We start from the raw sequence: 12,982 nt of genomic DNA on the forward strand, positions 1-12,982 counted from the left end.
ACTGTTGTTTGCTAATGGTAACTAACCCGTGTGGTGTAAAATAGTGTTTCCCCTCTGTGAGTCTTTAAGTCTCATTGATACAATATTAATACTGAAGATTTGCTGAGCAAACGGGAGCTTTTCTCCTAAAAATCATGCACACATCACGCGGAACTCTGAGGCTTTCAAACGCCCCTTTTCAATTTCAGCTCACGCAGTTTCGGCTCCGACGCCTTTTCATTTGGTGGTGAACTTTGCTGTAAGTGAAACCAAATATGCCAATAAATTCCAATTGTCAATATGCTCACTGACTTTACGTTTCATTAAGTGTATTGTATACACTGTACTGACATTTAAGTACAAAATAGCCAAAGTATTGCCTTGCGAAAGGCCAAATTTACATAATGTTGAAATAAAACGAAACACCTTGGCCTAAGTAGTACCTCCCATAGTCCCTTCTAGAAAAGTCCTCTGTTGCTCATGTAAAGTTAAATGTCTCCCTCTAGGGGTAACTGGTTGTATTTTAAAGTATTTTTCAGACCTTCGGCATGGAACATAGACCGTATAAAAGGGTATGGAAGTACAGTATATCCAGGAAGTTCTCTACTCAGTTTTGAGGTTTCATTTCCTGTATAGTGTCCATAAATTATTTCTACATTAAAATGAAAGGATAAAATTTTTTCAACCATTTATTTAGGTGCGCTTAATTAGCATCACAATGAGAGTTACAATGCAAGTCCATTTGTAATGTATACAAATTTATACTGCTTGTGTGAGTGGGGAAGTGGTAACGACCACACGCAACTACAGTGAATTCAAAAGGGGTTTCTTAAAGTTTACCCACCGAAGTGGAATAACCACTAGGTCTCAGAAAGAGACTTAAGGAGGGGGATAACGAAAAGAAAAAAACTCAACTCCTAAGGGAGAATATCCCAACACCAAGTAAATGCAAAAGCAAAAGCAAAAGGAAAGGGTGCCTCGTAAATGCGGAAGGCAAAAGGCGTTAAAGGAAAATAAAGAATTAAAACTAGGTGACTAGTAGGACAAGTGTCTTACTACTAGTGAAAACAAAAGCTACATTCAAAAATCCTATGCCTTTTTCTTACCACAGTTTCTCTGAGAGCTTTTCTGTGTACCGGCTTTCGCGTAAGTAAACACAAAAGCGAAGAACAGAGCTCACGTGAGCGTATATAAGCTTTCTCAATCAGGTGCAAACAATCGGTCGTAATCAAAAGCAATCACGGAACGCCCTCAGGCGTTCCTGAAGATTACTACACTCAGTTACCTGAAACAGCACTCAGTTTCAACAGGGATACTGAGTAGTCGATTAGCACGAAACGGCGTCGATTAGCACAACTCACGACGCCGCACAACAAACGGAATAAGGAACCATGACAGCTTGTATATCCAGTAATCACATTTTAAAGTATTTAAAATAAAAAATGAATTACCACAGGCAGTTGTGATAATTTTTCATAGTTTGTCCAATGTTAGGAATAAGCCCAGATTTAAAATAATAATAAAAAAAACTTTCAAGGGGAGTAAAATGCATTCACCCTTCTTGCTAAGTCACTAGCTTGATTTCACTTCAATCAATTTTATTATGCTGATAATTGGATGGCTCAGTGATTTGAAGACAAATTCTTCAGTCACTTGAGAGTAAAGTAAATGTAATTGAAAATTAAAAATGAAATTTCATGATGTGAGTTCATGAAACTTAATGTAAAAGGTACTGTTTTATGACTTTTCTGATTAACTTTGCGGCTCTGATGATAGACTGAAATCCTCTGACAGATTTAGGTGAGGTGGCCTTTGCAGACCCAAGCACTTCAGTGTTTTTTTGAAAATGCCATCCATCCAATTGCTACCAAGCCACAACTATAGATAATTAATACTATGAAGACATTACCACCTCCATGTAATGTTGGACCATACTTGAATGGAATAGAAATAATACTCACCGTTTCTTTTCCTGGTCAAATCAAAGCACATTTATGGAGGGGGCAGCAGTAAAACTATTCATGTTCCCAATGGGCATTTCCTACAAATACTTTCCCAGGAAAAACCACATCATACTTAAATTGTAGAAGATGACACAGACTGTATGCATTTTGTTTATCTGCATTTACATTATGCAAGAATTGAGTTAATGCATCCTGAATTTAACAAATGAGACCATCTCCTTTTGTATTGTTGTTTCTATCAGCGAGGAATCTGGCAGAAGACACTAGTGAGCAAATTTCATTGTAGCAGAGTAAGGGTATGGAATTGTGACTAGAACTTGTAGATGTCTTTCAGTAGCTACATAATTACTCACATAATTCTAAGGGTGATGTTGATCTTCTTGGACAAGCATTGATGACAGGTCATTTATTTGATTGTTCCCCCCAAAAGATTGAGTGGCACAAGCCTTCAAACAAAGCAGACAATGCTCTGTATTTGTTTTGTTGTAGACTTAAGTTTTACAAACACACATTGTAACCGCCTCCAGCAGAGGATGCTAATTTACAAAATATACACTCTAGTGTTTTTGCATCATATATACTGTTACGTATTTCATTATCAAAAATGTCAAATTGTCATATTTTTTATGCAGACGTAGTGACTTTTTTATAATATGAACAATGCACCTCCTTATTCGGATGCCACTGACATTTCAAGGTGTTTTATGGTTACAGGTCACAACAAGCTGTGAAAACCATAGGCAATATACAGTATAATCCTGGTGTAAGAAAAATGTATAGTTGTTATCCTAGACTGAGTTGGTCAAGAGATTTAGAGGCTTCATTGCCAAAGCCTCCCAGACATGTAAAAGTCACTTAAGACAAGACTGAGGATTGTTAGCCAACATTAACAAATCCAGAGGTCTGAAACCAACCTCTTGCATTTGCCAGGCTTTGTGGCCAATTGTGGTTGGAAGTGAACATGATAAGTCTTAATAAAGTAATTATGTATCTGTCACGGTACGGGTGCTGGGACCCAGGCGCAGAGTGGGAAAAAACCACGAAACTCAAAAAGGGGAAAATTAACAAAGACTTTACTAACAGGCAAACAAACAGGGAACAAACAAGGCCACAATGGGCAAAACCACAAACTCAAAAAAATATCTAAAAGCAGAAAACAAGGGGGACTCACAAATACAGGCAGGGCAGAACACGGTCAGGGCAGAACACAGGCAGGCAGAACACAAGGGTAATTCAAACAAACACAAACAGGTCACAAACACAGGCAGGTACATACGGTCGGCGCAAACATACGTAGGAAACAAACACAGGAACAAAGGAAATGCAGAAACTCCAAAAAAACACTAGAAAACCAAGACATGGGCAGGAACACATGGGGCAGAGGCTTACGCACAAACAATCTGACATAACCACAAGGAACCAGCACCTGAGTCAAGGGAGGGGGAAACTTAAATAGACAGGGGTAACAAGACACAGGTGAACTCAAAAAACAATCAAACCAGAAGGAGGGGATAAGACACAGGTGGGAACAATGATGGGATAACGAGACAATGAAACAATCATACAATTAACAGGAGGGGAGCAGGACACAAAACAGAAGTGCCGCCATCTGGCGGCCCAACAGGGGAAACGCAGACAAGAACACAGGACCATGACAGTATCCAGATTAATCTGCTTAAAGATGTTGTGTCTGTATGTTAGCAGCTATGGTGATGTCTTTTCTAACCAGCTGTCCACGAAGAAAGAAAAACAGTAAATACAGCAGAAAAAGTCCTGAGTAATTCACTGTCCAAAAAACAGGGTTGCTTACTTTCAAAACATGCAAACACAAACACGAAAGCACACACACATGCACGTGCACACACACACACACACACACACACACACACACACACAGACTAAGGACACCGTAATAGCTGCCTAATGCAAACCATTCATTGGATTTATGGACCATTTGCAGCCTACTCTTCATGACACATTCAATTTTATCACTGACAATAATGATGTCGTTGAAAATGACTTCATCACAATCTGGGGCAGTAATGCATTAACTCTACAAATGTCTTCACCTAATTAATGTTCATAAACTCCTTCAGTGCATCTCTGTTGGCACAGACAAACACTCCTGTGTGAGTTCATGCAACCAACAGGACTGTGAAAGCTTAATTCTTCACCCAGAGAAAAATAGTCAGAGTTATTCCTGTGACTGATTTGCAAACTACCACCTGCATTTTGTCCTGGCACCAGACTGAAAAGGAGGGTTAAGCCTTGCTTAAAATTTACTACCCACATTCATTTAAAAGCTGCCTAGTTTTCAGATGCTCTGTGCGGACTGTGAATATTATACTGATTGCATCACTTTTAAAAAAAAAAAAAAAGGATCCCCCTTCAAGTGCTGGCTCTGAAATCCTTTATTTGTAGATTTATATACATGGACTGCATTTGAACTTGGTCATATCTCTGTGAGGGGTAAGACTATTTCATAATGTTTGCTCATACAGAATCTCAATTTCTCAAAAGTGTATTCCAAAAAATTCCCCCTCATTTGTTTTGGTTGAGATGTTGTCAGGGAATAAAGAGAGCTGAGTCCATAGAATGAATCAAGCTCAGACACCCTGGCCTTGGCAAAACGGTGCAAACAAGCAAGCAGCAACCTCAGAAAACCCCAGTAACTGATGTGATGGATTGCAGGGTTCTGAAGAAGCTTATCAAAGCTGGAGGTGGGATCTGGAGAAAGGCAGGCTTAACATAACGAACTCAAGTAGGGTTGCAATTTTCATGGTGGGAATTGTGGTCATTTTCCAGCAATTGTTTTGCTCCTGACAAATTCAGATGCCTCAGTTGAGCACTCTTCCATGAACTCAGTCAGCTGATTTCACTGATTAGTTCTGCCTCCTGCCTGAAGAATTGTGCTAATTAGAAAACCCAGGTGTTCGGAACAAAATACTGGGAGGACTTCTATATTCTGAACCTGGATTTTAAACCTCTGGCCATTTGACTTGTCACATTCCTTCTCATCTCACATAACCTCTTACCTGTTACAGCTCACTCTGTTTAAAACTTTGGCTCTAGCATACGCAGCATGGAGCGGAACTCTGTACGACAGCCAGATCTCATTGTTCCGCAATTTCAAGGTGACTGACTCTACCCTCCCTACCTGGTTGCTTCTCACAATCACACCGACAGGCTCTGCTGGCCCCACTGCAGGGGAACTAACTCCCTGAAGTAGTCAGGATAGCAGAATCATCAGCCGGCTGTGCAGACTGAAGACCCTCCCCTACAGACTGCATCCTGTCCCCCATCCCATCCCCACCCCCAAGCACTCACTCCTTTTGTAATAATTAAGTCCAAGTTTTCATGTTTGTCCTGTATTTTAAGTCAATCTGGATAAGAGCATCTGCTAAAAGGATGCAGAGCCATCCCGCCGACCAGGCAGATCAGGCACTGTGCCTAGGGCCCCGCCTTCTCGGCCAGGGCCCCACGTTCTCACCTTCCATTGACAGATTGATTTGAAAAAATCTCTGAAAGTGCCCATGTCTTTGGAGGGGCCCCCAAATTATTTTCTTCCTAGGGCCCACAAAATGGACACAAGGTACTGTTATGAGAACCTGCCCATCATGTGGAGAAGTAGTGTGTCATTTCCCAGAGTCATCACGCCCTGAATAATTTCCTACTTCCATTACTCCCTGAATGCGAACTCTGTGCCAAAATCATTATCTTCTTTTACCATAATTGTTTTTGTTAGATAGACAGGTTTAATCAAAATGTATGGGTGTTTTTAAATTCTACGTCATACCTCTATCGCAAATGACCAGCTACTCTCTTTCTCTGGAATTATAACAAAGTTCTTGGGGCATTACTGGAGAAAATGAAACCAGCCAGATAGAAGAGATAAAGCAAGGAGGAATAATGAGATTATAAGAAAGGGAAATTCCAAGCTGTATCTGCAACTCTTCAGATTTCCTGCAGAAATTAATATATTTATATGCTATATACATTTTTATGCTGGTTTTCTGTTTTGGATGGCAATGGTCACGGTTATTTCTGGTCATGCATGAATTTATTTGCCTGGAATCTTTAAAATGATTGGTTGTTCAGTTTGCTTTCTAAAAAATAGTTTGAATTATATGCCTGGTCTATTTTTATTTTCTTTTTTTTAGAGGAGGGCAATTTTATTTGGGTAGTCCATGAGGGGTATGACAATTCGGGGAGAATTTACCAGAAGACCAGGGAGAGACTTTCCAGAATTTCAAGCTGAGCAATATCTGTCTATACAAAAGTATTCCAGAACCCTGACACTGGAAAGGCTTTAGGCAGTCATGGGATTTAGCTGTCTTGATAATATATACAGCCCAAGTCATAAGATACTAGTACTATTACTCAAGATGCTTTGCTCTGCTGGTGCGGAAGTTGCCCAATAAACGGCCAATTTTTTTCACATTGGGACATACCTAAATCAATGTAAATAAAAATCTATTTAGAATGTCAATATTATAGATGTGAGATAACAGGATCATTAGCGCATTAGCAGCAAGCAGGCACCAATGAGACCTTCACTGGTGACACCCATCACCTTCACTGCTAGCAGCAGGACCCATCAGCAACTACTTAGCCTTGTTTTAACAGCTGATCGCCATCTGAACTGCCTCATCTCAGCTGTCCGTTAGCGAACTCGTGTAGTGCTGATTTGCAAAATGCTGATGGGTCAACACACAGCAGGCTAGTACTGGCTATTTCTCAGTTTGTTCTTGGCCATGATTTTTTTTTTTTTTCATTTTCTTCCTTTGACACTCTAGTTCTTGCTCTTTTCAAAACAAGAGGTGATATGGTGATGATAATTATAGGTCAGTTTTAAACTTATGCTTCAATTTAAACATTAATCTTTCTTCCTGTATTCATAAAGATACATTCCATGATACACTAAATCTATTTACTCATTGAACTTGACTCATGCTACTTGTTGCATATTGAGAACTAAAGTCAGTTCAGCCATACTGGGAATAATGTGTGCCCACTGTATTTCTGAGAAATTACTAAGCAAGTTTACTCATGGACAGTGCTAGACTGAATGACTATTTAAAGCTGCTGGTCACCGTGTTCATTGTAGTGGTATCAATGACCTGGTTTCAAATTCAACACAACTGCGCAAATTACATGTATTACACTTCCAAACATAGGTTGATGATCAAATTTGTTTTGTAAGAAAGAGATTTTAAAAACATCTTATTTAAACCCATTATGGAATGTTACCCAATATAACCATTATAGGTTTATGTGGATTATGACCTCATTTTTTTTTGTCAAAGACAACCACAAAGATAGAAGTGGACAAACAGTTCTAAACTTGTTTTTGTTATTCATTCAGGTATTTTTACCTTGGGATATTGAATGTGACCACTCTGAGAAGCTGCGAGTCAAAATTCTGTGAATGTTCTATATTCTCCATTCTGTGTTAATGTTTATCATGTCCATGCAATTTTTTTCTGAACTTAATATAAAGGTCTTGACAGAAACATGTGAAACTATTTTTATTGAATGTCCCTACTGTTGTAGGTTTCGAATAGTAAAACACAAGCTTCTGGAGATTAAGACCAGAAACTCATGTTCCCTGCAGGGCGTAAAAATGAATTGCCAGGTCTTAGAAGGATATCAAGGCATTTAGATGATGCACTTACATAGATGAAAAAGGTCAAAATGAGAGAGAAAAAACATTATTTGTCACTTCATGAAACTCATAAATCATGATTGTCAAACATAATTTTAACCATGGAAAATACCAAATATGAAAAAAAAAACAGTCCACAACTCAACTTTGTATATTATACTGAGAATTTAGATAATACTTTCTTGGAAACACCTTTTTTAGCTTTATTAGAAAATAAGTGTTGTCTATTTCCTATAGGAAGTATTTCACTCAGGCTATAACCAAAACGTAACTTTGATAGCTAAAAGATAATCACTTGAACTGAGCATATTAATACAATATTCTTGGATGCTATCCGCCACTACACAACACAAAGAAGAATAGGTCACTTGAATTGATGGGTAATAGAGGAGGTGTTTTTAAATATTTCAAGGGTCTTATTATTCACATACTTTTCACCTGTGGTAATTATGTGCTGTTCTTATGACTTATTTACCTGGCATATACCTAGTACTTAGGGGACTGTGGCAGGAAACGTTACCATTATATCATACTTAGGGCACCTATGAAATTATGATGATTTGGGGCTTCTGTATTCAAATACTGTGCAAGTAGCTTCTAATTTCAATCCCAATCCCTTTTCATTTGCCTCTCAAGGCTTGGGAACATACAAAGCTCTTCCAGAAGGTCAATCATTTGAAAAGTAAAATTGGAAGTGGAGGCTTCACACCAGTGAACATATGTGCAGCTTTTATGTGCATTGTGTTTTCATATGTTTGCATGTACATGAATGTGTAGTAAATATGTTGTGTGTTTATATGATAGGCCAAAGTAGGACAAGTGCTCCTTCATAACCTTTACATTGCTTTAGTTTACTATAGAATTTATATCATGGGTAACTTGGGGGCACAAATGAGCAGACAAATTTGATGTACAAATAACCATTTTCAATTTATTAAAAAAAAAACATATTATTAGCAAAAATATTTCACATCTTCAAAACTTCACAATAAGAAAAACCATTATTATCTTAAGGTGAACACTTATACCTGGTCGTTACGTATAATTAATTTAGAATCATGCTTAAGAGGAATCCTTTTTCAGGGGAAGCCTCAAATATATCTCGTGAAAACAATCACAAATTATAATTCCAAAAAATAAGAACACACATTTTTTAATTATATAAACTCATATTTACAAACACTGTCTTGTATAAGATACAGGAAAACACATATACTGTTTTCGTGTCACAAAAAAACAACCTTTATATCAACATGCAAAAACAAATGAAGAACAAATGAAGATCTTTGTATGTTATGTTAACATAGCAGCCATAAGAATATGACCTAAATATGCACCTCAGCAGAACTCATTATTTGAATCAGTCAAAGGGAATTGTGTGCATTCAACATATTGAATGCGTCTAGAAGTATAGCCCCTTATAATCCCTTAAACTACAAACAATGCATCACATATCAGAATGTTTGAATGGCACATCGACAGTTCTTCCTCTCAGTGGTAGAAATAATAATCCAGAGTAAAATCCTGAGGAGAAATGCACTCTGTTTTCATCATTTCCTCAATGCACTGCTTAAACTGTACACACAGACACCAGAAGCACTACTCAGAAGCTTCAGAGGGTGAAGTTTGATGAACATTGCTTGGCTGTACTTATTTTAAAAGGACATTCTCCTCCCCCGATTGGTGCTGGGGTCCTCAATTTGCAGTCCCGGGGCTGCAGTAGAGGTTATTCCTTAAAACCTCTCTCTAATCGCTAAACATAATCCATCCCGGGCCTAGCAGGGGTGTTGAGTTTCGGGTGTCGTGTGGACTGTCCTGAGCAAGCTCCCGAACACTTACAGCACAGGCAGCATCCACCCAGCAATGAGAGAGCGGCAGCACCCCATGCTATGAACAGGGCCTTGCCAAACTCAAACCTGAAAAACAAGAAAAACACATAATCCTTCCTGACCACCTTAAGAAAAGGCAATTCCGGTGGATAAAGTAATAATTCATCCAAATATAATTCACTTGCTGTTATATTAGGATCTTGAACTTATCTTTTAAAGTCCCTTAGAAAAATGTAATTCAATTTACTTAGGGGAGATTGGGAAAAAAGGCTTCACTGAGGGAGTATTGGTTTAGATGTATTATGGTTTTATAATCCAGCTTTATGTGAAACATATACTCGAGAACACGCACCCAAGCACCAAAATGTACAACTATCTTAACCTGCCAAAGAATAAACTTTAAGGTTATTAAATATTGTATATGACTATTTAGCACTACCACTATGAACATAGAGAAGAAATAATAATTAATTAATTAATTAATAATACATTATTAAAGTTACAAATAGAATAGAATGTTCGCCTTTAATAGCATCTGATTTCTTTGTCTCCTGATAACCAACAGGTGACTCTTCATAAATGACATCGTACCTCACATCTGAGGTGATGTATTGCTGGTAGAAGCGTGCTGTTATTCTTTGGCCATACCAGGAGCTAGCCACCAAAGCACAGAAACCTGCAACAAAGAAAAACATGTTTTCACCACACTGTACCTGTTTATACACTGACAATTATGCTATCGCTGTTTAGCCAGTGTTATTGTACAATATTTGGGTGTTCATGCTGGTTTCCAGCCTGTTTCCACTTGTTGCCACTGTGGCACAGTTTTTGGTGCGTAGCAGAGGGGCTAAATAAGACTCCCTGTAACATCCTGACAAGAACAACAACAACAATAAGGACAGCAACAGCACAAATAAATAAATAAATTTATTAATTTTAACAAAATAAATAATAATAATAATAATAATAATAATAATAATAATAAAGAAATCCTTCACCTGCGATAAGGAAAAGGATTCCTCCGACCAGCGACACCCTGGCCTTCTGTTGCTGGTCCTCTGACAGGCAGGTGGTGCATTTCAAGCCCACCATGGCCACCAGGACGGCAGTACCAGAGAGGAGGATGCTGGAGATCATCAAGGCTCGGGTGATCTGCAGCTCCACTACGCAGGATCAAAGGGAAGACGTTACTCTGGGCAAACACTTCAATGAGATTATTTAAAAAAAAATAAACATAATAATAATAATACATTTAAAAGAATAAAAAGCAACAAAATCCTGAATTAATCTCAGTTTGTCTTGATTTATGCATGCAGTTGTCTGATTCTAAATCAGCATCTGCTTGCTTCTGTGTTTATCACTTCTCCCTTTTATATATAAGAAAGTCAAATCACTACCTCCATGTAGCCTACATACATACCATAATTGTCTCGTTCTATGGCAGATACCGTTAGGGTGCTTACGAACAGGTGTGAACTACCGTTCCATATTCTACAAGCCTTGCAATTTAAGGAATGCTCAATCTTAAGTGAACTTAACGGACAACTTCAAAAGATAGCAATACTACGATGACATTACGTATAATAATAGACCAGACCACCCTTAACCCGACTTGCAAGTAAACTTCACATAGGAACATACGAATCTATATGTTTTTAAGTTATTGTTTAGATTTCTTTGCAAGTGTTTTGCATGGGGGAAAACGAAAATACATGCATAGGAATAGTGCACACAACATTTATCAGCTAATATAACTTACGGAAGTGGATTGCCATCGCAAAAAAGAAGCGAACTCTCAAACGAATTGCATTTTTTCATCTGGACTTACTCGGTTGCTGGAGGAGAGAGTCGAACGCTTTACATTGCATATGCCCGGTGCTCTGAGACACACAAGACATCCACAGTCCTTCATAGGTGGCTTGCGCTGTCACAATGTTGTCTCCTGCATAAGAAGATGCCTTCCATTCAGTCATGGCAGTAGATGCTATCAACCCAATAAAGCCAATGAAAGCCAAACCAAAACCTAGCAGCTGAATCGATGAGCTTGTCATTTTATTGAGGTTTTGTCTTCTTCTGTGCAAATAAACGGAGAAAATAGGTTATTTCGAGTGGCAGAATATCAACGCTTCGCTAAGTGAAAACTGTTCAATTCCCTCAAGTCCTTCTCGGTTGATTTCCAGTTGTTCGTTGGCAGTTCTCAATAGCACGCTTGTGTTCTATGCTGATAGTTCGCATTACTAAAGATGCTTTGACTTGGTGCCCATATTTAACGGACTGGCGAGGTTCCCGTGGCCCCTCCTGTCGGAATCTGTGCCAGCATGCACAGTTACTTACTAACGGTTTTAAGTAGGGGGGTTGGAGCGTTACATAATGCAAAGCAAAGCTGCGATGGAAGACGTAATTGTGGGCCCATTTTTCACGAAGTTATGTGAAAAATACATTTAGTTTGTGTAACATTCGTAAATATTTGAGGCACAGCAAACAGGATAATTAGCAGGTGGAAATGTTCCAAATGAAATGACCTGAGTAAGACTATGGGGAAGTGGAACTATGGTAACTATTCCTGTCAACAGTTCATGGCTGAAACAAATTGTATCACGTCTCCTGAATCCATTTAACTCAAGGTTCTGGAACAGGAGGTGCAGAAATAATATTTTTCTCATACAGAAAGTCATTTTCATGCCAAAATATGTTCAGCCACAAGATATGAACAGATATCTTCCTTTTGTATGAATTAACCCGTTTGTTCATTTTTGGGGGTATTTTTCAATTTGCACGATTTCCTCAAGACAAACCAAATGCAAACAAATGAAAGAACTTAGTCGATCAGATTCCCATAGCCCACGATCCCAAAATGTTGGTCATAACCCACTAGTGAGTCATTGAAGAATATGTTATGGGTTACAGGATAACAAATGATTAAAGTAGCTCCGTGTGTATAATAAACTTTCCATTCACACTTGTCAGAATAAACACTTCACAAGGTGTAGTACCGAATCCGGCCTGTGTTAGCGTTTACTGTTCTGGTTAGCCTTGCACATAAAAGCATAATTGGTTGCAGCATTGTACAGGAGGAGAGGGACTCAGCTGACCACCCAGCGACTTTCGCTGCTCAGTGAAACATCCACTCTCTGGTCGGTACAAATTTCTTCCTCAGACTCATAAGGACATGATATGAAAAAAGCAGCGGCTTGACGTTAAGCATTTTGGCAGAGAGCACGTGCTGGTCTGCGCTCAGTCAAATGGAGTGCAGAGGTTGGAAGAATGATAATGAATATGACTGGGCATTTCGAAATTAAGAAAAGGGAGAAAGACCTATATAAAAGATGTAGATGATCTCATGTTTGTGCACTTTTCTGAATTTGAACACCCAGCATCTTCGTGAGTTTTCAGGTAGTGGGGCAGTAAAGTATAAAAACAAAAGGGCATCGCTGGAACTAGGTTAACAGTTTGAATTCCTTAATTGACCAGAGGGGGTCGCTGGTGAGCGCTGAAACGCTGTCATCCTAGTCAATCTGAAACTCACCCTCTCATGGCCCACATTA

The 12,982-nt window shown here is 38.7% G+C and overlaps 1 protein-coding gene across 2 annotated transcripts; it reads right to left on the bottom strand.

Annotated features, from left to right (window-relative positions):
• Nucleotides 1–8,519: 8,519 nt before the first annotated feature.
• On the bottom strand, nt 8,520–11,741 carry LOC118225112 (claudin-1-like). Of its 2 annotated transcripts, none has more exons than XM_035413150.1 (4): nt 11,266–11,741; nt 10,436–10,600; nt 10,029–10,113; nt 8,520–9,524 (listed from the first exon to the last, which is right to left on the bottom strand). In XM_035413150.1, exons 1-4 carry the CDS (start codon nt 11,486–11,488, stop codon nt 9,362–9,364), a joined length of 636 nt encoding a protein of 211 aa, XP_035269041.1. In that variant the 5' UTR covers nt 11,489–11,741; the 3' UTR covers nt 8,520–9,361. The 2 variants fall into 2 exon arrangements, with proteins under 2 accessions (XP_035269041.1, XP_035269042.1); XM_035413151.1 differs by lacking the exon at nt 11,266–11,741 and adding an exon at nt 11,197–11,245.
• Nucleotides 11,742–12,982: the final 1,241 nt, after the last annotated feature.

This window comes from Anguilla anguilla, chromosome 4 (assembly GCF_013347855.1).
Source record: "Anguilla anguilla isolate fAngAng1 chromosome 4, fAngAng1.pri, whole genome shotgun sequence".
NCBI lineage: Eukaryota > Metazoa > Chordata > Actinopteri > Anguilliformes > Anguillidae > Anguilla > Anguilla anguilla.